This window comes from Tachyglossus aculeatus, chromosome 1, assembly GCF_015852505.1.
Source record: "Tachyglossus aculeatus isolate mTacAcu1 chromosome 1, mTacAcu1.pri, whole genome shotgun sequence".
Lineage (NCBI taxonomy): Eukaryota > Metazoa > Chordata > Mammalia > Monotremata > Tachyglossidae > Tachyglossus > Tachyglossus aculeatus.
In genome coordinates this window covers 123,626,998-123,653,038 of record NC_052066.1, presented here as the reverse complement: position 1 = coordinate 123,653,038, position 26,041 = coordinate 123,626,998, and the positions used below count along the sequence as shown (strand labels likewise).

Below are 26,041 nucleotides of genomic sequence, written 5' to 3'. Positions count from 1 at the left end.
ATTGGAAGATTGATAGCGCCTGGTGACACTATGCTTCTTTTCAAGTGGAAGGTCCACAAAAGCTGTAGTGGTCTCCAACCTCCTAATATGGCTGAAAAAGCAGGCCTAAGCACAAAAATCCAACATCAGTTAATGGGTGAGATTCCTATGGAGGTCTAGAGAGGTACCATCAGCTCATCAAAGTTGAGACAAATGCTCACAGCAACACACAATAAGTTGCAGGAGCTGAGGTATATGAGAATGGGTGAGAGCCCATCACCTAAGATGCCATTTACAACAGACTGCACTCCTCCTCCCCTTACCTCCTACCCTAACATCCTCCGATTTAAGCTCTTTACATGGAGAGGACTAGGGGTATGGATAGAGCCTCAGAAATTACTTTCTGGGATATGGGGAAAGTGCCTCAACAGGAAACGTTGGGAAATTGTGGTCCAGATAATCCATGCAACGCTTTAAAATCTGCTGAAGGAAGTTTATCAAATTATTAGAGATGGTTAGAGCAAGCTCACCTAATACTTCACCTCGACTTCAGATGGGTTTGATAAACCCTACCTCCCTATTTGCCCAAATTATCTCCACACCTGACCCACAGGTGGCTACTACAATTTTCTCCTGGATAAATCACCACTTTCCCAGCTTTACAACATAAATCAGTGAAGGACTACTTAGAAAGAGAAAATATGCTCATGGAAGGAATAAGACCAGGGTTAATTTTAATAAAAATAAACAGATAAAAAGGGAAAAATGATTTTAATTAAAATCATTAAAAAGGCAGTTTACCTCCCAAATTATTTTTAGTAATAAAGGTGAAGGGTCTTGGGCAACCAAATTATTTTGAATTTCTGTTTCTTAACCTAATAAGCTGTCTTAACTCTTTGCAGGCTTTAACTGCAAAAAAGGCAAAATAAGAATTGGCTATGTCTCTTCTGAGAAAATGAAGTTGATGAGGAAGGTGTCTCTGTTTACATTGCTAGCCAAATACACAAATTGTTGATCTTAACTCTAAAAGACCTGGATTTTGTCATCACTTTCACAGGTAAGTCTAAATGCTCAACTTCACACAGAATGCACTTCATTGAGGGCTGTCTGGTCTAGTAATGGCAGAACACTTTACAAAATGCTGTTGAACTGGTAGTTTCCGAAAGAAAATGTGGATTGTAAAATAGATTTTGTTCCTTTAAACTAAGCAGTCACCAAAAACCCCAGATTCCAAAATTTCCCCCTTCAATTGCTCATTTTTCCCTCCCTGTCTACTAATTCTGTGTATTGTATTCTTTCAAGTGCTTAGTACAGTGCTCTGCACATAGGATTTGTACATATTTATTCTATTTGTTTTATTTTGTTAATATGTTTTGTTTTGTTGTCTGTCTCCCCCTTCTAGACTGTGAGCCTGCTGTTGGGTAGGGACCGTGTCTCTATATGTTACAAACTTGTACTTCCCAAGAGCTTAGTACAGTGCTCTGACACAGCAAGCACTCAATAAATACGATTGAATGAATGAATGATTAATTGATTGTACGTGTCCTTTATGTGGGCCTTTATAAAAATATAGTAATGACATTCAAATTTAGGTTTTTCACCTAAAGCCAAGTTCCAGTATTCATCCTAACATGCTATTTTTGAAGCTGGGTTGCTCTATTGTGTCTCAGTGGGAATACTCAGCCAGGACGATAAGCTGTGACACCAACCTCATTGCCTCAAAGAAAAACGGGTGGGCCAAAGGTAAGTTTCCATATAAACCTTGCCCTCCCGCTTTTCCTGTTTTCAAGCTAGGTGGGTGAATGGGACTCGCTGAAACAGTGTTGGAAGTAAATAATAATAATTGTGTATTTGTTAAGCACGTACTAAGTGCCAGGCACTGTATTAAGCACTGGGGTGGATACAAGCAAATCAGATTGGACACAGTCCCTGTTCCACATAGGGCTCACACCCTTAATCCCCATTTTATAGATGACGTAACAGGCACAGAGAAGTGAAGGGACTTTCCCAAGGTCTTACAGCAGACAAGCAACAGAGCCAGGAGTGGTACCTAGGTGCTTCTAACTCCCGGGCCCATGCTCTATCCACTAGGCCACACTGCTTCTAAGGAAGTAAGTCAGAACAGGTGGGAACTCAGCTCCAGTATTAAAAAAAAAAATCCAGAAGTGATTCTGGGCGGTGGATGGGGCTGCTTGCTGTTGTCCCGGCCACTCACCCTCTCTGCCAACCCTTGAAAGTCCTCTGGCCACTGGGGTAGTGGTGGCTAGAAATACCCTGAATTCATTTGCTGATGCTGGTTCTTGGATCCCATTGGCTTCTTTGTTGGGGCAAAGTAAAACCAGAGGATAACAGGAGGGGAAGAATGTGGTCTTTTTAAACATTGGCCAGGCCAATGCTAGTGTTGAAGGTCAATACAAATTCAGTGGGCAAAATATGACTTTTTTGTACTTGGTATAGTGCTCTGCAGAGATAAGTGCTCAATAAATACCACTGATTGATTGATTGTAGGGGAGAAGGGAAGAGGGAGTGGAGAGGAGCAACTGAAAAAAAATTTGTAAGACTAATTTTATAGCAGATCATTCTAAGGAAGGGGGCAGAATATCCCTGCTAATCTTAACTTCTATGGCTATATATATACGGACCCAACATTATCATCCCGTGCATGTGAGCACTTGAGCAAATGTTCCTCTCAGTTCCATAAACGGTCATAACAAGGGTCACTTAAAATGCTACAGTTCTCTGCTGGTGAGCTTATGCATCAGATCTAGCACAGTGGCCTAAAGACAAAAGTTCTGAGCTTTGTAAGGCCCTGAACCTTACAAAGACAGGGCAGTTAGGGTGCTTCAAGGCACATAAAACGCATTCTACTGTGGACATCAATAACTAGATCTCCGCTATCCCCAAAGTGTTGGGAAGGTCATTTCCTCCTAATCTTTCTCCTCCTTTTGAATTTATACAATCCTTAAAAAAACAATTTCAGACCTGACCAAAGTTGGTCGTTATGATGAAATACACTTACACCACTAAACCTAAAGGTTTGTGTTTGTGTGTAAGCACATCCCAGTGAGCAAAATAAATACTACAAATGATTTCATGTCCGAAGTTTAAAATCAGAGAATACACTGCTCTGACAGGGGCCACCAGACTCCACCTCCCAGAATTCAGGACTAAAAACTCATTTGGCCAAGTCTCTCCAGAAGGAACCAACCAACCCAATATTCCAAACCAATTTTCCATGATTCCCATCCAAATTACAGCAATAGTTTTGGTTTCTCTCAGCCTTCGGAAAACTGGCTCGGCCGTCTGACCCAAAGAGGTTGAGTGACTGCCTAACATCACACAGTAGGCCAGTGACAGGCAGAAAAAATTCCAAGTTCTGAGCCTCTGATTCCCAGGACCATGCTAAAGGTACCTTTAGAGGTCAGCTACTTCACCCCCTCCCTCCAGCAAGACTATCACATCCCATCACACTATTGAGAATAGTGTCTCTCTCCCTAGGGATATAAAAGGGAATAAAAAAAATTTTTATTTTAAGGCCTGGAAGAAAAAGCACAGGCCTGGAAGTCAGAGGCCCAGCTCCAACACATAATAATGATAATAATAATAATGGCATTTATTAAGCACTTACTACATGCAAAGCACTGTTCTAAGCGCTGGGGCAGTTGCAAGGCAATCAGGTTGTCCCATGGAGGGCTCACAGTCTTAATCCCCATTTAACAGATGAGGTAACTGAGGCCCAGAGAAGTGAAGTGACTTGCCCAAAGTCACATAGCTGACAATTGGCGGAGCCGGGATTTGAACCCGTGACCTCTGACTCCAAAGCCCATGCTCTTTCCACTGAGCCACACTGTGTGACCTTGTGTCAGTCATGTCACTTCTCTGTGCTTCAGTTACCTCATCTGTAAAATGGGGATTATGACTGTGAGTACCATGTGGGACAAGGATTGCATCCGACATGATGATCTTGTATCTTAGTCTCGCGCTTATTACAGTGACCGGCACATAATAAGCACCTAATGAATACCACTAAATGAAAAAAAAATCTGCTACCACTCTCATATTTTCTACTACTCAAAAATTCAAAGCCATTTAAGAACATCAATTTCAGTACTTCATTTGGAAAACAGCTGTTGCCAAATCAGAATTCTGAGCACTGGAGATTTTGTCCATAGTTGAGATATTTACACAAAAGATTGACCAAGCATGGATTGACAGATAGACAGAAGCGTGTTCAATTCAAACTTTACAGTGGAAGATTGATGAGATCAATTTTGAAGCTTTTCTGCCTTCATCTATTAGGTTGTAGGTGTCAGTGATTTTTTTTACCCTTAAGCCTTGTGTTTCAAACTATATTTACAGTAATCATTGTCACCATTTTGTGTAAGGCACCAAAATGACTCACTTTATGATAAAGTACATTTTAGAATATGTGATCTACTAAAAGTCTTATTGCCCACAGTGGAGTTGGTTCCAACCACAATACGAAGCTTGTCTACAGAAAGCAAATTATGATTTGAAGTCCTGACATTGATGTTTTTAAAATCACCAAATAAAAATAAGAGATTGACATTTAGGGTGCCAACAGATCAAGTTTGTAAATAAGCACGAAACATTTCCCAATCCAACCAAACAACTGGGCAGGAAAATGTTTTATTTGTTTAGCCAGTCCTAGACATATGATATTAAATTGGTCCCTGAGAACTGGGCCTTAAGTGGAAATTCGTAGGTTGGAGCTCATTTTCTAACAGAAACTAATACTAACACATAGGGGATTGGTTCCTTACCTGACGTTGGATACCCTATTTTTATCAAAATTGCCCAGAATTGTGTACTCAGTTATTTCTAGATGGCTAATAGAGCTACATTAATGTATTTATTTACCCACACTACATTGTAAACTCCACGATAGAACTCTTTTGCACTATCACAAACACTTGGTAGAGTACTCTGCACACACCAGATACTCAGTAAATACCACTGATTGAGTCAGAGATGTTTTACAATAGGGTGTCCCACTTTTAGTTTATTAGGCCTAAAATGGGCATGCTACTTTCCCTGGTGACTTGCCTGGCCATCAGGTAACCTCCCCTTTCCTATCCCATGGTGGCTTTTAAAAATGATTTTCTTACAGCTCCCATGAGCCCTGCTGGCCCTCTGGTCTCACAGAGCTAGTGCCAAACGTACATTTCTGAAAACGGGTAAAAATTCAGAAACATTTTACAATGTGCCATTCGTTGTACCTCAAAATGTCTTTTTTTATAATGCTATTTGTTAAGTGCTTACTATGTGTCAAACACTGTCCTAAGCGCTGGAGTAGATACAAGTTAATCAGATTGGACACAGTCCCCATTCTCTATGGGGCTCACAGTCTAAAGTAGGGGGGAGAACAGGAGGATTGAGGATTTTAGACTGTGAGCCCACTATCGGGTAGGGACTGTCTCTATGTGATGCCAATTTGTACTTCCCAAGCGCTTAGTACAGTGCTCTGCACATAGTAAGCGCTCAATAAATACGATTGATTGATTGATTGATTGAGCCACTGAGAAGTTAAGTGACTTCCCAAGGTCATACAATTGGCAGTCAGAATTAGAACCATGTCCTCTTACTCCAAAGCTCATGCTTTTTCCACTTAATTTCAATTAAGTGGAGGGACCAATTCAATTTCTATCTTAAGTCAAGGACTGCCTGCTTTTGCTTTTAGCCTTTCACAATAAAATCAGCACTTTTATCCTAACCTCATATAATCAGTCATTACTTACCTTGAGTGGCTATTTCTAAGGTAATAACAATAATAATAGTAATAAGGGTATTTTTTTTAAGCACTTACTATGTGCCAGGCACCGCTCTAAGCACTGGGGTGGATACAAGCTAATCGGGTTGGACACAGTCCCCGTTCCACGTGGGACTCACAGTCTCACTAAATAGTCCATGAAATGAAAATTTTTCAGACCTAAGATTTGGGTGAAGGATAGTTCAGCACTCACCTGCCATATCAATGGCAAAGGGCCGATCTGCCCTCCAGCCCGTGTACCAGCCAACGACTTTGCCGTTTTCCACCAGAGGACGTTCATATCGTCGCCCTCCCACGAGGCCCACCGGCCAGACGGACACCTTGCGAGTGGTTCGCATCTACGACAAAGAAAGAGAGAGAAAACTGAGCTAAGCTTCCTCAGTTTATTGGAAAGGAAGCTGGGGAACGGTGTGCAGAAGCTAGCTCCACCTAAGTGAGCTCTGGACTTTGCGAAGGACTGAAAAATATCTCTAAATAAATACAACAGATTTCTTGTCTAGAAAGACATCTGCTAAAAAGAACTTTGTACTCAACTGTGGGCTTGGGCAGAGCGAGGTCTATTTTCATACAGAAAATCCCAAGAAAATGTGGAGGGTATCAGTGCCAACCTTAATGTTCTGCAGATTGAAATACCAGTGCATTCCAGTGAGCCTCATGGTCTGGAAAAGCAAAATTTTGCAGCAAATTTTCCTAATCAAGATCGTTAGTGCTTCATTTCCATTCACCTAGCGGATATGGTGACACTGCTACATTTTACAATTTTACTACTGGTCTTTTAATTAACGTTCCCTAATCTAGTCTGCCTCTCCTTGTAAACTGTTAGCTCCTTGTAGGCAGGGATCATGTCTATCAACTCAGGTTGGATTGTATTCCCCCAAGTACTTAGTACAATACTCTGCATACAGTAAGCACTCAAATATGATTAATTAAATGTAATTGTCCTTTATATGAGTCTTTACACCAATATAATAGGGACATCCAATTTTAGGATTTTTGCCTAAAGTCTAGTCCCAGTATTCATCCTAACGTGCTATTTTTGTAGTTGGGCTGTTCTATTGTGACTCAGTGGGAATAATAGCCATGGCGATAAACTGTGAAACCCATCCTCATCGCCTCAAAGAAATCAGGTTGGACCAAAAATAAGTTTCAGTAGATACCTTGCCCTCCCTCTTCTACTGGCAGGGACTCAGCTGCCTTATATATATATATATATTTAAAAAAAGTTCCAGAAGCGATTCTGGGTGATTCCCGTTGTTGGGTTGGGACCGTCTCTATATGTTGCCAACTTGTACTTCCCAAGCACTTAGTACAGTGCTCTGCACACAGTAAGTGCTCAATAAATATGATTGAATGAATGAATGAATGGTGGATGGGGCTGCTTCCTGCCATCACTTCCACCCACCCTCTCCACCATCCCCAGAAAGTTCTCTGGCCACTGGGGGAGTGTACTGTACTAAGCACTGTACTAAGTATTTAGCACCTTATTAAGCACTTGGGAAGAGTACAATGCAGCAGAGTTGGTAGAAACTTTCCTGCCCACAAGGAGCTTATCATTAGAGGGGTAGAAATACTCTGAATTCACTTGCTCCAGCCCACGGTCCTGTTGGCTTTTTCATTGGGCAAAGTAGAAAGTGGGGATAACAGTTGATTTTAACATCATGGCTAATTGCTGGACTGACTTACAAGCAACATATTTCCTTGTTCTAGGACTCTGAGGTGGAGGCTTCCATATGGAATCAGTACTAATCAGCCAAACCTATTCTCTGCACGGGATTTACAAGACATTTCAAAAAGAAAATAGCAGAGTTGTTGACAGAACCTCTTCATTTCACCCTTATGAAGCATCCTCTCTTTGTTCTATCTCCCTTCCAGTCAATCCTTGGTCTTTAAGAATTCCTGAGCAGCCCTTTTAACAGGGAAAAATAAAAATACAACAATGACCAATCAATTAACTGTGAGAACACTTGCATTCATTGGTGGCAAGAGCATGGGCTTGTGAGTCAGAGGTCGTAGGTTCTAAGCCCGACTCCGCCACTTAAGTTCTCTGTGCCTCAGTTACCTCATCTGTAAAATGGGGATGAAGACTGTGAGCCCCACAAGGGACAATCTGATTACGCTGTATCTACCCCAGCACTCAGAACAGTGCTTGGCACACAGTAAGCGCTTAACAAATACCATTAATATTATTATTATATTATCATTATTATTATTCATTTGTATTTTTCTTGTTTCCTCAATAGAAAGCCGAAACAATCAAAAAACACTCCCCCATTTGGCTTAACATAATGGGGTGAATAAAGGATGTATGCTGGCACCTAAAGCTCAATATGTCCAAAATTGAAGACTTCGTCTTTAATCCCAATTCCTCTTCCCCACTTGAGCTTCCCATCACAGTCACCACCACCACTTTCTGTTTTGAAAGCCCATAATCTTGGATCCTCTTTGAAACTTCCCTCTCTTTCAATTCCTATATTCAGTCTGACACCCAATCCTTCCAATTTTCCCTCCATGGCATCTTTAAGTTTTACCCCTTCCTCTCCATCCAAACAGCCACCCCGCAGGTCCAGTTCATTTTCATATCATGGCTTGACAATAGCATCAGTCTCTTCACTGGCCTCCCTATCACCAGTCTCTTCCCTGCCCATACTTCACTCTGCTGCCCAGATCATTTTCTATAACACCATTACAGACATAATCCTGATCACCTCAAAAACTTTCACTGGCTTCCCATTCCTCTCCACATCATGCAGAAACTCCTAACTGCTGGCTTTAAGGTACTCAATCGGCTTTCTCCCTGCTGCTTATCCACTTTGTTCGCCTCTCAATACAGCTCAGCTCACCAGTCGCTGAGCTATATTCCTGTCTCTCCCTCCACTAACTTTTGACAAATGTCCCTTTCTTTCAATTCCAGAGAGCAAAAATCACATCTCCTGCAGAAAGATTTCCTCGACCAATTTCTAGCTCCCCACCTAGGTTATACCCCCCTACCTACCTCTTCAGCACCACTTAGGCACTTGTGAATACACGACCACTGATACCCGCTCAGTACCCATCAACTCTGAGTTCCTACTATTAAAGCATTAGCTCACATACTCAACCTCCCTTTCTCCTAACTTTAGGTTATTAACGTTTCTGTCTCCTATGCTAGATTTTAAACTCCCTGAAAGCAGGGATCATGCAATCACCAAAGGACTTAGAACAGTGCTCTGCACATGGTAGGTGCTCAATAAACGCTACTGATTGATGACATAACTTATTGGAACATATTGGAATGTCAAAGATGAAGAGATTTATGTTATGTAGACTCTCCAAATTACATACTTTTGCTGTCTTCTGGAGTGGATATGGCTGGAAAATGAGAACCCTTCTCTACATCACTCACAACTGCCAGGACTCTTCCCCAACTCATTCCCTTTCCAAGATTTCTCTTGCCTTTTCAGATCCAGAGAGCACCTGGAAAGCCCGCTTCATTAGAGTTAGATCCATCTTTTATCTTTTGACAATCTACAAAGATCATGATCCAGAGCTGGGGGTGCCCTGTGAAGATTCAGATCCCCAAGATGGAGGTGTGGGAATAAGCTGTCTGCATGCCACCCTAACACTCCCTTTCTGCAGCATTTCAGTTGCCACACAAACTTATCTAGAAAATGCCTCCACACTAGTGATAGCTCAAAATAAAATAGAAACAAAGTGACATGAGTGCAGTTCATTTATACACTAACTCCCATGGCAGGGAGTCTGAACTATTTCAATGAATCAGGTTTGCACAGACCAAACTGTCAATATTGTCTGCACACCAGTTTAAAAACACACCAAAGGCACAGTGAACTCTATCGGGTTTTCCAAAATATGCTCCTTACGGAAAAATCTGAAGCATGTTTCCAGGATGAGCTCACCCTGGACCGAATCATATTACACAAATTCTGAGTGACTGCTTCAATGCCTCGGGGAAACTGTGGACAGATAATGTAATGTTCATGATTAGCCACCTCGAGGTTCATTGGCTTCAGTGCAAAACAGGCAGCCCACTTCTATGCAATTATGGCATTCCAAGGTGTCTTATAAAGCACAGTGTAAAGGGCGTTGTAATTTAATCACTCTAAGTGAAATGATGTCTCAAATGCAACACCTGGGCTAACATGGTCAACAGGAAACTGACTTTGATATATTAATGTTGAGTAAAACATGCATTCTCAGTGAATTGACCACATGGGAATCACCGAAAAGGAATCAGAAGCATTAATGGTGTTGAACATTTTAAATTCCCTGTGAGTAATGATGTCTTTACACTTGTTTCATTTTAACATTAAGAGTGTAGAGCTTATTTTAGGCAGGCTTGAAAGATTCCCATATGACAAGGTTGCTTATTGAAGAGTCTACTCTTAGTTTTGGAAAAAATGGGCACTCAGTCCTCCATCCTCGTTGTCCTTCCGGGTTACAGCTGTCTGGGGCCAACCAGATGATGAAGCTGTGATTCTGGTCCTTTAGTGGAAGCAGGCATAGGTGACAAGGAGGCCCCATCCTAGAGTTAGGGATGTGGTAGTGCCCCAGAGCTCCTTGGGCATGCAAAGGGAGTGGAGTATGGAAGTGCCCTCATTCATTCATTCAATCAATCATATTTACTGAGCACTTACTGTGTGCAGAGCACTGTACTAAGCACTTGGAAAGTACAGTTCAGCAAAAGAGACAGACAATCCCTGCCCAGACCAGATTTACAGTCTAGAAAGGGGGAGACAGACATCAAAACAAGTAAACAGGTATCAATATAAATAAATAGAATTATAGTTATGTACATATAAACACAAGTGCTGTGGGGCGGGGGGGTAGAGCAAAGGGAGCGAGTTGGAGCAATAGGGAAGGGGGCTTAGTCTGGGAAGGCCTCTTGGAGGAAGTGAGCCTTCAGTAGGGCTTTGAAGGGAGGAAGTATGATTGTTTGGCAGACTTGAGAAGGGAAGGAGTTCCAGGATAGAGGTAGGACATGGGCCAAGGGTTGACGGAGGACAGGCATGAATGTGGCACAGAGAGAAGGTTAGTACCAAAGGAGCAGAGTGTGTGGGCTGGGATGTAGAAGAAAAGAAGGGATGTGAGGTAAGAAGGGGTAAGGTGATGGAGAGCTCTGAAGCCAATAGTGAGGAGTTTTTGTTTGAGATGGAGGTTGTTAGGCAACCACTAGAGATTTTTGAGGAGGGGGCTGACATTCCCAGAACGTTTCTGTAGAAAGATAATCCAGGCAGCAGAGTGGAGTATGGACTGAAGTGGGGAGAGATAGGAGGTTGGGAAGTCAGAAAGGAAGTTGATGCAGTAATCTAGTTGGGATAGGATGAGTGATTGTATTAACATGGTGGCTGTTTGGATGGAAAGAAAAGGGAAGATCTTGGCAATGTTGTGAAGGCAAGACAGGCAGACTAAGGGATGGATTGGATATGTGGGGTGAAAGAGAAAGTGGAGTCAAAGATAACACCAAGGTTGCAGGCTTATGAGACAGGAAGGATGGTAGTGTCGTTCACAGTGATGGGAAATCAGGGAGAGGACAGGGTGTGGGAGGGAAGATAAGGAGCTCGCTCTTGGACATGTTGAGTTTTAGGTGGCGGGAGAACATCCAAGTAGAGATGTACTGAAGGCAGGAGGAGATGTTAGCCAAGAGGGAGGGAGATTGAACAGGGGAGGAGATCTAGATTTGGGTGTCATCCACATAGAGATGATAATTGAAGATGTGGGAGCGAATGAGGTCACAAAGGGAATGTGCATAGATGGAGAATAGAAGGAGACCAAGAACTGACCCTTGAGGAACACCTACAGTTAGGGGACGGGAGGAGGAGGAGGAGGAGCCCGTGAAGGAGACCAAGAATGAGTGTCCAGAGAAATAAGAGGAGAACCAGGAGAGGACAGAGTCCATGTAGCCACGGTTGGATACCGTGTTGAGGAGAAGGGTATGGTTGACAGTGTAAAAGGCAGCTGATAGGTTGAGGAGGATTAGGATGGAGTAGGAGCAGTTGGATTTGACAAGAAGATGGTCATTGAGGACCTTTGAGAGGGTGGTTTCAGAGGAGAGGAGGGAGCGGAAACCAGACTGGAGGGGGTCCAGGAGACAGTTGGAGAGGAATTCGAGGCAGCAAGTGTAGATGACTCGCTCAAAGAGTTTGGAAAGGAAGGGTAGAAGGGAAATGGGGTAATAACTGGAGGGGGCTGTGGGGTCGACGGAGTTTTTTTTTAGGATGGGGGAGAGTTGGGCATGTTTGAAGACAGAGGGGAAGAAGCCATTGGAGAGTGAATGGTTGAAGATGGAAGTTAAGGAGGGGAGGAGGGAAGGGGCGAGAGTTTTTATAAGTGCAAGGGAATCTGGTCTGATGCATACATGGAAGGGGTGGCACTTCAGAAGGGGTAGGAGATCTCCTCTGAAAATACTGCTGGGAAGGGTAGGAAAGTTGAAAAGGGGTCTGAGAGGAGGGGGGATAGCGGAAGGGGAGGGGTGATTTTGGGGAGCTCAGACCTGATGGTGTACATTTTCCTAATGAAGTAGGTGGCCAGATCATTGGGGGTGAGGGGTAGGGGGAGGAACAGAAGGCTTCAGGAGGGAGTTAAATGTATGGAATAATGAAAGAGGGTGATGGGCATGGGTGTCAGTAAGAGTGTCAGGAGTGTACAGGAGGCTTCAAGAGGGAGTTAAATGTATGGAATAATGAAAGAGGGTGATGGGCATGGGTGTCAGTAAGAAATAGTTTTGCTGAGCAGAGGAGAGGGCAGAATTAAGGCAGGAAAGGACAAACTTGAAGTGGACAAGTTTGGCCTGATGTTTAGATTTCTGCCAGCCCTCTCGACAGGAGCCTGTGGGATGAGGATGGGGAGTGAGCAGGCTACGTGGTGCACAGTTGTAGGTAAGACAGGATCCAGATTTTATGCGAAGGAAGCAATGGGATCAGGGAGTAAGTCAGAGAAGGTGGCAGTCTGGCATGGTGGGGAGGACAACATGGACACAGCAAACAAGGCAGGGTGGCAGAGCCTGGGTTAACAAGGACCTGGGAGAGGTACATGATGACTCTAGAGCAATGGGGGTGGACTAGGAGGTCCCCCCATCCACCCTAGAGAAATCCTTTGTGGATCTGGGGGTTCAATTGGGCTTCCACATGACATCATTACTTTAAGCTGTGAGTGCACACAACGTAACATAATGACATCGTATGCACTGGGAAGTGGCAGTGAATTTTTCCCTGCCTCAGCTTGCCAAATTTCTGAAGCTGCTCCTAGTTGTTGGCATGTTATGAGACACTTGGCATCTTGTACGCTGGCACACAAATCCTCCCTGGGTTTTAATTCACTGCAAAGGTAACAAAAAGGCTTATAGGAAATGGATAAGGAAGTTCGACCAAGACCCCTACCAGCCCCTTGCGAAAAGAAAAACACATAAACTTTCCCATCTTTCTGCTTAACATTTTTGTCATCTGGGTTTTGTGTGTTTGCCAGGCTATTCACATCTGCTGTGCATGTGGATTATCTACAGAGAAGCAGTTTAGTGAAAATGAATTTATTATTATTCACTAAGCATCAAAATGGGAATTGCATGTATTTGTTCCATCTCTCCCCAGATCTCTGCAAAGGTTTACCTAGGAAATACTACAGTGAGGCATCACGTAGACCAAGCTACCTGTGTCTACCCTGGGAAAAACAAAATTCTCTATAAAAAAATGTAAGAAGCAAGCACTCACTGATTTGTATGAGCCATTTGTGATGGGGACTGTGCCAAAGGCAACTTCATTTATCCCAAAGCACCCTGTAGATGCTCAGATTTAGTGTCCTTTCCATTTTGGAGGTGACGCTTTAGATGGTGAAATCCTATACACTTATGCTTAGGCTGATGCATAAGTGCATAAGTATCTGAAAGGCTGATGTGTGACTGGCAGTCTGCTCCACACTATGTGCACATAAAGAGAGTTTTTTTGTTACGTTTTAGGCATACAGACCCTCTATCTGCTTATGAGATTGTCTCTAGGTATCCCAATTTCTAGGAAACTTCAGCTGAAGAGCACAATACTTTTTCCAACTATTGCCTGTTAGGCTGATCTCTCCACTGTGCTTGCCTCCCAGTGGTCCCCTACTATATATCAATCAAATCATGGGCAGAATATTTTACTGTTACTATTGTATTTGCTAAGTGCTTATTATGTGTCAGGAACTGTTGTAAGCACGTGGGAAAGTATTACACAGTGGAATTGGTGGCAGTGACTCCTGTCCATTTCCCCCTTCTAGACTGTGAGCCCATTGTTGGGTAGGGACCATCTCTATATGTTGCCAACTTGTACTTCCCAAGCACTTAGTACAGTACTCTGCACACAGTAAGCACTCAATAAATACAACTGAATGGCTGACTGAATGAATGAATGTTTCACTGTTCCTTTAAAATGCTGTTCAACATTCCCTGCATGTGTATTCCCCACTTTGAGTTCGCTCTACAACTGGACCTGCTGTCACCTGCTCTCCACAAGTTCCATCTAGCCCATAACAATTAAACCTCAAGAAAACCGTGGTTATATACCAAACCTCACCCGATAAGCCTTATTTGCAACCCAAGATTGATTTCAGCAATGCAGAATATACTGTTGTCACCAAACTCCGCCAAACGGATGCACAGATGGAAGAAGTACAGGATGGAATGAAAATGGACTGCACAGGTCTGGGAAATTGGCAGGAGCCATGTGGTGCCAATAGATCAAGCTTCAGCTGCCAGTTGAAGGTCTATAGAACTACAGTAGTGTTTAGTCTGGATGGCTGTGAATCCTAGACCAATACAGAAGACCCAGGCAGCTTCTTAAGTAGCTCGAGCCAGATCAACCTTTTAGGGAATAAATGTGACAGTGATAACCAAAACCACTTATTAAATTTCAGTCAAGTAGTGAAATTTAAAAAAATTCTGAACTTCAAAACCTGTGTAGACCATAAACCCCATTGCATTAAGACCCACTAATCCAGAATTCATTATAGCTCATTCAACATCACCATGGCCCTTCCCATTTGGGAAGATCGCAACCTTAATGTCACCCTCGACTCTTCACTATCGTTCAACTCTCACTTTCTGTCTACTGCCAATCCTACCAGCTCTTTCTGCATATCTCCCAGATTCACCTCTTTCATTTCCCCCAAATGTGCTGCCACCCTGCTACAAGCTCTTGTCTTGCAATCAATCAATCAAATCAATGGTATTTTTTGAGTGCTTACTTTGTGCAGAGCACTGTTCTAACAGCTTGAGAGAGTACAATACAACAGAGTTTGCAGGCATGTTCCTGGCCCATAAAGAATTTACAGTCTAGAGGGAAAGACAGACATTTAAAGATATGTGCATAGATAGTCCTGTCATGGCCAGGCTACTACATTAGCCTCTTTGTTGGTCTCCCAACCTCCAGCCCCTCCAATCTATGGTACCTGTTGCTATGCAGGTCATGTTCCCGAAGCACTGGGGCACAGTGGTAAGAGTCACAGGACCTGGGTTCTAATACCAGCTCTGCCATTTGTCTGTTTTCTGACCTTGGGCAAGTCACTCAGTTACCTCATCTGTAAAATGGGGATTAAGACTGTGAGCCCCTTGTGGGACATGGACTATCATCATCATCATCAATCGTATTTATTGAGCACTTACTATGTGCAGAGCACTGTACTAGGCGCTTGGGAAGTACAAATTGGCAACATATAGAGACAGTCTCTGCCCAACAGTGGGCTCACAGTCTAAAAGGGGGAGACAGAGAACAAAACCAAACATACTAACAAAATAAAATAAATAGAATAGATATGTACAAGTAAAATAAATAGAGTAATAAATATGTACAAACATATATACATATATACAGGTGCTGTGGGAAGGAGGTAAGATGGGGGGGATGGAGAGGGGGACGAGGGGAGAGGAAGGAAGGGGCTCAGTGTAGGAAGGCCTCCTGGAGGAGGTGAGCTCTCAGCAGGGCCTTGAAGGGAGGAAGAGAGCGAGCTTGGCGGATGGGCAGAGGGAGGGCATTCCGGGCCAGGGGGAGGACGAGGGCCGGGGGTCGATGGCGGGACAGGCGAGAACAAGGTACGGTGAGGAGATTAGCGGTGGAGGAGCGAAGGGTGCGGGCTGGGCTGTAGAAGGAGAGAAGGGAGGTGAGGTAGGAGGGGGTGAGGTGATGGACAGCCTTGAAGCCCAGGGTGAGGAGTTTCTGCCTGATGCGCAGATTGATCGGTAGCCACTGGAGATTTTTGAGGAGGGGAGTAACATGCCCAGAGCATTTCTGGACAAAGATAATCCGGGCAGCAGCATGAAGTGTGGATTGAAGTGGAGAGAGACACGAGGATGGGAGATCAGAGAGAAGGCTGGTGCAGTAGTCCAGACGGGATAGGATGAGAGCTTGAATGAGCAGGGTAGCAGTATGGTTGGAGAGGAAAGGGCGGATCTTGGCAATGTTGCGGAGCTGAGACCGGCAGGTTTTGGTGACGGCTTGGATGTGAGGGGTGAATGAGAGAGCGGAGTCGGGGAAGACACCAAGGTTGTGGGCTTGTGAGACAGGAAGGATGGTAGTGCCGTCAACAGAGATGGGAAAGTCAGGGAGAGGACAAGGTTTGGGAGGGAAGACAAGGAGTTCAGTCTTCAACATGTTGAGCTTTAGGTGGCGGGCAGACATCCAGATGGAGATGTCCTGAAGGCAGGAGGAGATGCGAGCCTGCACAGAGGGGGAGAGAGCAGGGGCAGAGATGTAGATCTGGGTGTCATCAGCATAGAGATGATAGTTGAAGCCGTGGGAGCAAATGAGGTCACCAAGGGAGTGCGTGTAGATTGAGAACAGAAGGGGACCAAGCACTGAACCTTGGGGAACCCCCACAGTAAGAAGATGGGAGAGGGAGGAGGAGCCTGCAAAAGAGACTGAGACTATGTGCAACCCTTGTGACTACTGTGACTACCTTATGTCTACCACACTGGCTTATTACAGTGCTTGGCACATAGTAAGTGCTTAACAAACATCATTAAAAAAAAATCACCCAGCCCACATCTTTCTTCTGCTCAAAACCTTCCATTGACAACTGCATCTCTCCTCAACAAACAAAAATTCCTCACAGTGGGTTTCAGGGTCCCACCTTACTTATCTGCTGTTTCTTTCGCTATTCTTCAACTCATTGTCTTTGTTCCTCCCAAGCCATACTTCTACCTTCTACCTTTGCTCTCAACGCTCAAGAGACCATTCTCACTCACACTGTTCCTCTGGTGGAGAACTCCCTCTCCCTACATCAGCCAGATCACGGCTCCCTCCACATTCAAATCCCTCACTAAAATCTCAGCTACTTCAACAAGCTTTCCCCAGTTAATTTCCAGCGTTCTGAGCCATATCACCCCTTCAGGCAACTCCAGCACTTATGAATTTATTTAATCCCTCCTTTAAGGTTATGTAAAGGTGTCTTGTCAATGTATTCATTTTGACTACTCTAATGGCAAACATTTTTAAGTTTGTCTCTCCTGTTAGAGTGCAAACACCTTGTAGGCAGGGAATGTGTCACCTTGGTACTTTCCAAGTGCCTAGTACAGTGTGTTGCACCAAGTATGCATTCAATAAACGTTACTACTACTAAAACCACCTTTTAATATAAAAAGGAAGCTTTTTTCCTACAGTGTGGTGAACAAAACCTATTGACTTGCCAGCCCAGTGGCTAAAACTGTAGAGGTATCTCAAGATGAGAGGCACAGATGCCTTTCTATCTCAACTGCTACATTTAAAGAGACTGCCAAAGATGGCTGGAATCTGGACTTATACACAAGTATTTTACAATGAGACTACATTAAAAAATAAAATTGAAAGCATTGGTCTGGAAGTCAGAAGGAGCTGGGTTCTACTCCTGGCTCCGCCACTTGCGTCCTGTGTGACCTTGGACAAGTCACTTCCCCTCTCTTTGCCTCAGTTTCCTCATCTATAAAACAGGAATAAAATAGCTGTTCTCTCTCCCTCTTACACTGTAAGCCCCGGTGGGATGGGGAATGTGTCTAATCTGACCCCAGTACACAGTGTTTGGCACATATTTAACATTTAATAAATGTCATTATTATCACTTCAGGCAAGACTTATGCTTTCTATTCCTTACTTCTCTTCCAAATTAGTGAGATTTTTCTGTGACTGTACTTGAAATATAGACTACCATTGTTAGATCAGCCCACATCCATGGAAAATAGATAAAAATTATGGTATTTGTTAAGTGGTTGCTTTGTGCCAAGCACTATACCACGTACTGGGGTAGACACAAGATAATCAGGTCACACACAGTCCCTATCCATTATGGAGCCCCCAGTCGAACCAGGAGGGAGAACAGGTATTGGATCCCCATTTTAAAGATTAGGAAATTGGAGCACAGAGAAGTGAAGTAACTTGTCCAAGGTCATACAGTAGGGCAAATGACAGAGCCAAGATTAGAATCCAGGTCCTCTGACTCCCAAGTTCATGCTCTTTGCAATCCATGCCCTATCCAAAAATGATAAAATTAGGTATTGCAATGGAAATGTCTTTATGCATTACCATCTGAAGCTTATAGTGGTGGTTATTGTGAAGCTGTTGGAAATCCAATTACACCTGAAATGAATCAAATGCACAACCTGCTTTGCTAGGGAATTAGGAAAAAAATTAAAATTCATCAGGAAATGCAATGCTGAAGATTCTCATAGGCCTATAAGATGTGCATTCATTCATCATTAAAGTGTCTTATTTCTAGGCCAGTGATCTGACTATCTCAAAGGCTCCTGCGGTCGTGATAAGATGGGATTTTTCCATTTCTATGGTAACCAAACTTGAAGGCAGGGGCTTCAAATGAGCAGGAAAAATTTAAGTTTGACATTAGGTAGAAGATGCCAGTGGTAAGGTCTGGAGACTTTGGACCTAGGAACCTCCTTCCATAGAAATTTTTGAGTGAAGAAGGGCCAGCTATCACTGTGGACTGGTTAGAAAGCAGTCCTATCCCATGGGAGGGAGATGGCCCGGGCCAAATAACCTTTCCAAATCCCTCCCAACAGGAGATTCAATGATTTACTCAAAGGATTGGCTGCTTTCTGCAAGTTGGCCCCCTGACAGCACCACCTGAATACCATGCCTGTCCAACTCAGGGCACTTGATGCTAGCGGAGACTAGGATAGATTTGGGTTTTTGAAGCCTCACCTCACTTCTTCTGCCTCTTGCCTCTCCCCAGGAACCCTCCATCAACATATCCCCACGCAGCAGATAGCTTTTGATCTTTACCCAGCCCCTACTCTTGGCCGCTAACCCTACTGCTAGCCTCCCCAGCCAACTTGAGCTCTTATGAACTGATTTACCCCCGTGCTTAACAAGTACGTGTTTTATACGAGAAGCAGCATGGCCTAGAGATTGCTGGTTCAATCTCTCATCCTAGCCCCACTGCATTACTGCATCAGCCTCCTCTCTGATCTCCCATCGTCCTGTCTCTCCCCTCTTCAGTCTATACTTCACTCTGCTGCCCGTATACAGAAATGCTCTGGGCACGTCACTCCCCTCCTCGAAAATCTCCAGTGGTTGCCTGTCAACCTACGAATCAAGCAAAGACTCCTCACTCTCGGCTTCAAGGTTCTCCATCACCTCGGCCCCTCCTACCTCACCTCCCTTCTCTCTTTCTACAGCCCAGCCCACACCCTCCGCTCCTCTGCCACTAACCTCCTCAATGTGCCTCATTCTCGCCTGTCCCACCGTCGACCCCTGGCCCACGTCCTTCCCCTGGCTTGGAATGCCCTCCCTCCATACATCCACCAAACAAGCGCTCTTCCTCCCTTAAAAGTCCTACTGAGAGCTCACCTCCTCCAGGAGGCCTTCCCAGACTGAGCCCCCTTTTTCCTCTTCTCCTCCCCAGCCCTACCTCCTTCCCCTCCCCACAGCACTTGTATATATTTGTACAGATTTATTACTCTACTTTACTTGTACATATTTCCTATTCTATTTATTTTGTTAATGATGTGCATATGGCTATAATTCTATTTATTCTGACAGTTTTGAAACCTGTTTTGTTTTGTTGTCTGTCTCCCCCTTTTAGACTGTGAGCCCGTTGTTGGGTAGGGACCATCTCTATATGTTGCTGACTTGTACTTGCCAAGCACTTAGTACAGTGCTCTGCACACAGTAAGCGCTCAATAAATACAATTGAATGAATGAATGGAGAAGCAGCATGGCTTAGTGAATAGAGCAATAATGATAATAATAATGCTGGCATTTGTTAAGCGCTTACTATGTGTTAAGCACTGTTCTAGGTGCTGGGGTAGATGCAATCTAATCATGTTGGAAACAGTCCCTGTCCCACATGGGGCTCACCATCTTAATCCCCATTTTACAGATGAGGTAACTGAGGCACAGAGAAGTGAAGTGAGTACTTAAGATAGAGCATGGACATGAGAGTCAGAAGGATCTGGGTTCTAATCCTGGCTCTGCCACTTATCTGCTGTTTGATCTTGGGCAAGACACTTCACTTCTCTGGGCCTCGGTTACCTCATCTGTAAAATGGGGATTGAGACTGTAAACCCTATGCAGGACAGGGACTGTGTCCAACCTGATTAGCTTGCGCCTACCCCAGTGCTTAGTACAGTGTCTGGCACATAGTAAGTGCTTAACAAATATCATGCAAAATCTACATCTAGTTATACAAAATTATGTTTAACTATGTACATGTATGTATGTTATGTATAACTATAATTATGCATATACAAAATATACATAAAAATTATGTTTATATATACAAATCTGCTCATTTATTTTGACCACTCTAGTTATGTTTTTATGTTTATCTTCCCCGATTAAAGTATAAAGTCTTCATGGGTAGGGAATGTGTCACTTTGCTCTCCTGTATTTCCCAAGTGCAGTACACTGCACTCTGTGGGTGCTCAATAAATGCCACCACTGCTACTACTACTATTGCCATTCTGCAGGTGCAGGCAGGCTGGCTACAGGGTAAAAGGAGCAAATCATCATCATCATCATCATCAATCGTATTTATTGAGCGCTTACTATGTGCAGAGCACTGTACTAAGCGCTTGGGAAGTACAAATTGGCAACATATAGAGACAGTCCCTACCCAACAGTGGGCTCACAGTCTAAAAGGGGGAGACAGAGAACAAAACCAAACATACTAACAAAATAAAATAGAATAGATATGTACAAGTAAAATAAATAAATAAATAAATAGAGTAATAAATATGTACAAACATATATACATATATACAGGTGCTGTGGGGAAGGGAAGGAGGTAAGATGGGGAGGATGGAGAGGGGGACGAGGGGGAATACAAAGTTGCCCTCAGATTCAAACAGTAGTCAGTGAAAAATTCTCCCAAGCACATGAGGCAAAGAAAGGATCCATTGATACAAAATCTACTGCCATCTCTACCATCCTTCCAAAGGTTTTTGAGTCATACAGTTGAAAATCATACCAAATGAACTAGTGTCAGATTATCTGGCTAGTATAAAAGAGCCTTGAAGATGCACTCCTATCTGCCCCAGCACTTAAAGCAGTGCTCAGCACATAGTAAGTGCTTAACAAATGCCATTATCATCATCATCATACACTCAAATGGCACGATGTCTCTTCCTGCCCCGAGGGTGTCTGAGGAAGCCACAGATGGTAGGAGCAGGGTACTCTACCAGAGCTTATTCTCAGCTAGCCTTACCAGGATGTGTTAAATCTGAGAACTTCTCGCCAAAGGAGAAAGTTCTTGAAAAACAGTCATCCTTTCCCAGGTGCCTTTCCCTTTAAAACCAGAAATAGCTATAAGACCCTCTCCTCTGCACTTGTCGACTAACCAGAGTGGGGAATAAATACGAAGACATCAAACAGATAAGCGATACCTAACTCCTGGGGACAAATCAGCGTAACCCTTCTTTGGACAACATGATGCTGGGAGCTGGAGGAGCCAGCATCTGGCAGCGGGGCAAGCTCTGACTCCCCGCCGCAGGAGCATTTCCACCGTTCTCTCTCACACCATTTGCTCTCGTGTGAACAGATGGAGCTAAAGAACCTTGTCAAAGACGGAAATATCCCCAACTGTCAACTGACCTTTAAAAACAATGCTATCATTTGAATCGTCCAATGCCAAGTTCATTCGCATAAAACATGAACTATTTCTACCTATGGATGTAGAGGTGGTTGTATGATGGCAATGTCATGCAGGTAAAGAGTTGGGATAGTTTTATGACTGGAGATTTGGGATTGCCATCTTTACATATTTACTATTCTATTTATTTTGTTAATGATGTGCATTTAGCTTTAATTCTATTTGTTCTGATGACTTGACACCTGTCCATGTACATGTTTTGTTTTGTTGTCTGTCTCCCCCTTCTAGACTGTGAACCCGTTGTTAGGTACGGACCAACTCTGTATGTTGCCAACTTGTACTTCCCAAGTGCTTAGTACAGTGAATGAACGAATCTTTGTCATTAGCAGCAACCACTGGGAAGATACCAAATAAAGAAATGGCCAATTCCTTGTCCAGGAGGAGCTTACACTCTTAACAGGGGAGACAATTTCATTCTTCACTTAACTAAGCTCCTAGTACAATGCACTGCACTAAGTGGGCACTCAGGAAATGCTACTACTGCTATTACTAACACAATATTCATTCATTCAATCAATCATATTTATTGAGCACTTACTGTGTGCAGAGCACTTTACTAAGCGCTTGGGAAGTACAAGTTGGAAACATATAGAGATGGTCCTTACCCAACAATGGGCTCACGTCTAGAAATGGGCTCACAGTCTAGAAACAGTGCTTTGCACATAATAAGCAATCAATAATGCAATTGATACTAACAGGCAGTTGATAACAAATGTAGTCAGTCAGCCAAGGGCCACTGTGTGCTGATAGAGGAGCTGTACGAACAGCACAACATGGTCTCTGGAGTCAAGGTGGTTTCTATCACTCAACAATACTTATTGCACATCTATTGAGTGCAAAGCATTATACTAAGCTCTCAGGAGAGTAAAATACAAATAGAATACCTGAACCCTGCCCTCAAGGAACTTAAAGACTGGTGGAGAAGATGCTTACAAAATTAAATTGCAGATCAAAGTAAGATGCGTTGTTAAGTACTTTGGGATGTTGTGAGTACTTAAATGCAGCAGAATGCTAAAGTGGTAGTCATGGGGCATTCAGTGGGAGACTGGGGTGGGGTTAAAATGAATATGGGAGGGCCTCTTGGAAGAGATGAGAATTGCAAAATGGCAAGAGCTATGATGAGGTGAAGGGGGAGGGTCTTCCAGATACTGGGGTGCGGAGGTGAGAGGGGAGCGAGGAAGTGGTCAGAGGCAGGAGAAATGAGATGAGGCTTAGTGAATACGGTAACGACAGGAATGAAGACTGTGAGCTGGGATGCAATAAGAGAAGGGATACTTAAGAGAGAGAGAGATACAACTGAATGATTAAAGCCAAAGACGGGTGTTTTTGGCTTGAAGCAGAAAATGATGGGTATGCACCTGAGGTTTTTCAGGAGTGGAATAACAAGTCAAGACCAATATCTCGGAAAAATAATCTGGGCAGCAGAATGAACTACAGATTGGAGAAGGGAGAGGATGGAGGCAGGGAGACCGGTGAAGAGGCTGATGGATTAGTCCAGCCAGGTTTTACAAGTGCATAGAGAAGCAGCGTGGCCTAGTAGAGTGAGCACAGGCGTGGGAGTTAGAGGACCTGGGTTCTAATTTGGGCTCCACCACTTGTGACCTTGGGCAACTCTCACTTAACTTTTCTGTGCCTCATTTAGCTCATCTGTAAAATGGGGATTAAGACTGTGAGCCCCATGTGGGACACTTCGTTCCCAAGTCCTGCTCCTGGCCTGGAACACTCTCCCTCCTCAAATCCGACAGACAACTACTCTCCCTCACTTTAAAACCTCATTGGAGGCACATCTCCTTCCTCCAAAAAGCCTTCCCAGACTAAGCCCCACTTTTCCTCATCTCCCACTTCCTTCTGTGTCTCCCTAATTTGCTCCCTTTGCTCCTTCCCCCTACTAGCCCCTCAGCACTTATGGTCATATCTGTACTTTTTATTTATTTTGTATTGTCTTGTATATTGTATATTGTATTGTATTGTCTGTCTCCCCCATATCTAGACTGTAAGCTCACTGTGGGCAGGGAATGTCACTGTTTATTGTTACATTGTACTTTCTCAAGTACTTAGCACAGTGCTCTGCACTCAATAAATACAATTGAATGAATGAATCAATGGACTGCATCCAACCTGATTAGCTTCTATCTAACCTAGTACTTAGTACAGTACATGGCACAAAGTAAGTACTTAAATACCATTACAAAAAGTGCATGGATCAGCAGGATATCTCTTTGGGATGGAGAAGAAAGAGTGGATCTTGGAAGTTCTGTGGAGGAATAACTGACAGGGTGCTGGCAGCGTGATGAATATGGTGGATAAAAAGAATAAAGGATAAAGAGAGAGGAGTCAAGGATAATACCAAAGTTGTAGGCTTCAGAGATGGCAAGGCTGATGGGGTGAGCAACTTTCGGGGAAAGTTAGCGAGGGAGAGGATTTGGGAAGGAAAATGAGGAGGTCAAATTGATGCATATTGAGCTTGGGGACATCAATAAATCAATCATTATTTATTGAATGCTTACTGTGGACACAACACTGTGTTAAATACTTGAACGGGTACAACACTACAGACTTGGTAGACACAATCCCAACAGGAAGCTTACAGTTAAGAGGAGATCCTTGTAGAAATGTAGTAGCAGAGGCAGCTCTTGGGAAGGGCAAAATAAGCAAGCAGCACACTCCCTGCTCACAAGGAGCTTATGCTCTAATGGGAGATACAGACATGAATATAATTATAAATACTGTAATCAAAGGAAGCAAAAGGTACAGTTGGACAGCATATATACAAAAGGGCTCAGTAGGTTTGTATGACTTAGAGTGTCAGGAACTAACCAGGGAAGGCTTGTTGTAGGAGGTGGGATTTTTGGGGGAGAATGAATGAGGGAAGCCCTGTGAACTGTTGGATTTGTGAGGGAAGGGTGTTCCAGGCTGGGGTAATGGCATGAGCAAGGGGAAAAAAGACAGGAGAGATGAGAGAGCACTACAGTTAGAAGGTTAGCTTGCGGGAAGTGAAGGTAGTGAGCTGGGGAACAGAGGATAAAACAAGCAAATTTGTAAAATGGGGTGAGTTGATTGAAAGTACTGAAGTTGAGTATGAAGAGTTTTTGTTTTATTCATAGGTATACAGAAAACTAGGGAAGGATTTTGAAGAGAGGAGAAACATGTGCGAGTTGGTCAAAAGAACAACATGCAGTACAAATTGGAGTGGGAAGAGATAAGAGGCAGGGAGGTCAGTGAGAAGGCTGATGCAATAGTCCAACTACAATATGATTAGAGCTTTGGACCAAGTGGTGGCAGTTACGGTGGAGAGGAAGGGCCCAATCTGGAGATATTATTTATGCAGGAATACCCAGAAAGGATTTGTCAAAAGATTCAATGTGAGACCTGAAAGACAGTGAGGGATCCAGGGAAACACTGAGACTTCTATGGCAGAGAGAATGTTGGTGCTATCAACACAGAAGGGAAAGTTAGAAGTAGGAGTGGGTCTAATGGATCAATGGTATTTATTGAGTGCTTATTATGTGCACAGCACTGCACTAGATGCTTGGGATTAGTAACAGAATTAGTGGACACGTTCCCTGCCCACAATGAGCTTACAGAGGAGGAAGGTGAGTAGTTAGCCTTTCGTGGAGACTGGAGGAAATGAGAGACTGTAGAATGAGGTCAGGACTAGCGAGGTTAGATATGGAGTCATCTGCATAGAGGTGGAGGTTGAAGGCATGGGAGCCAATGAGCTTTCGAAGAAAGTGAATGTAAAGTGAGAAGAGGACACAGAAGAGAGGCATGTTAGTAGCAGAGGAAGAAGTAGGTAAATAGACTGGGAAGGAAAACTCAGAGTGCTAATAGGAGGTCAAAGAGAGTACTGTCAGTAAAATAAGGTAACAACATTGCTCTGGGAGCATTCATTTGCTCCCATGGCTTCAACTACCAAGCGCTTAGTACAGTGCTCTGACACAGTAAGTGTTCAATAAATATGACTGAATGAATGAATGAATACCATCTCTATGTGATGATTCCCAAATCTCCATCTCCATCTCTGATCTCCCTCCTTCTTTGTTCTCTTGCATTTCCTCCTGCCTTCCAGACACCTCTCCTCGGATTTCCTGCCAACACCTCAAATTTTACGTGTCCAAAACAGAACTCCTCATCTTCCTACCCAAACCTTGCCTTCCACCCAACTCTCCCATC

General features: G+C 43.6%; 1 protein-coding gene across 1 annotated transcript in view; it reads right to left on the bottom strand.

The window, feature by feature from the left end:
• Positions 1-26,041, bottom strand: part of B3GAT2 (beta-1,3-glucuronyltransferase 2) — a 64,435-nt gene that overhangs the window by 15,987 nt on the left and 22,407 nt on the right. The window contains exon 2 of the mRNA XM_038761873.1: positions 5,964-6,108. Coding sequence (XP_038617801.1) covers positions 5,964-6,108 — 145 coding nt within the window. The remainder of the gene's footprint in view (positions 1-5,963; positions 6,109-26,041) is intronic.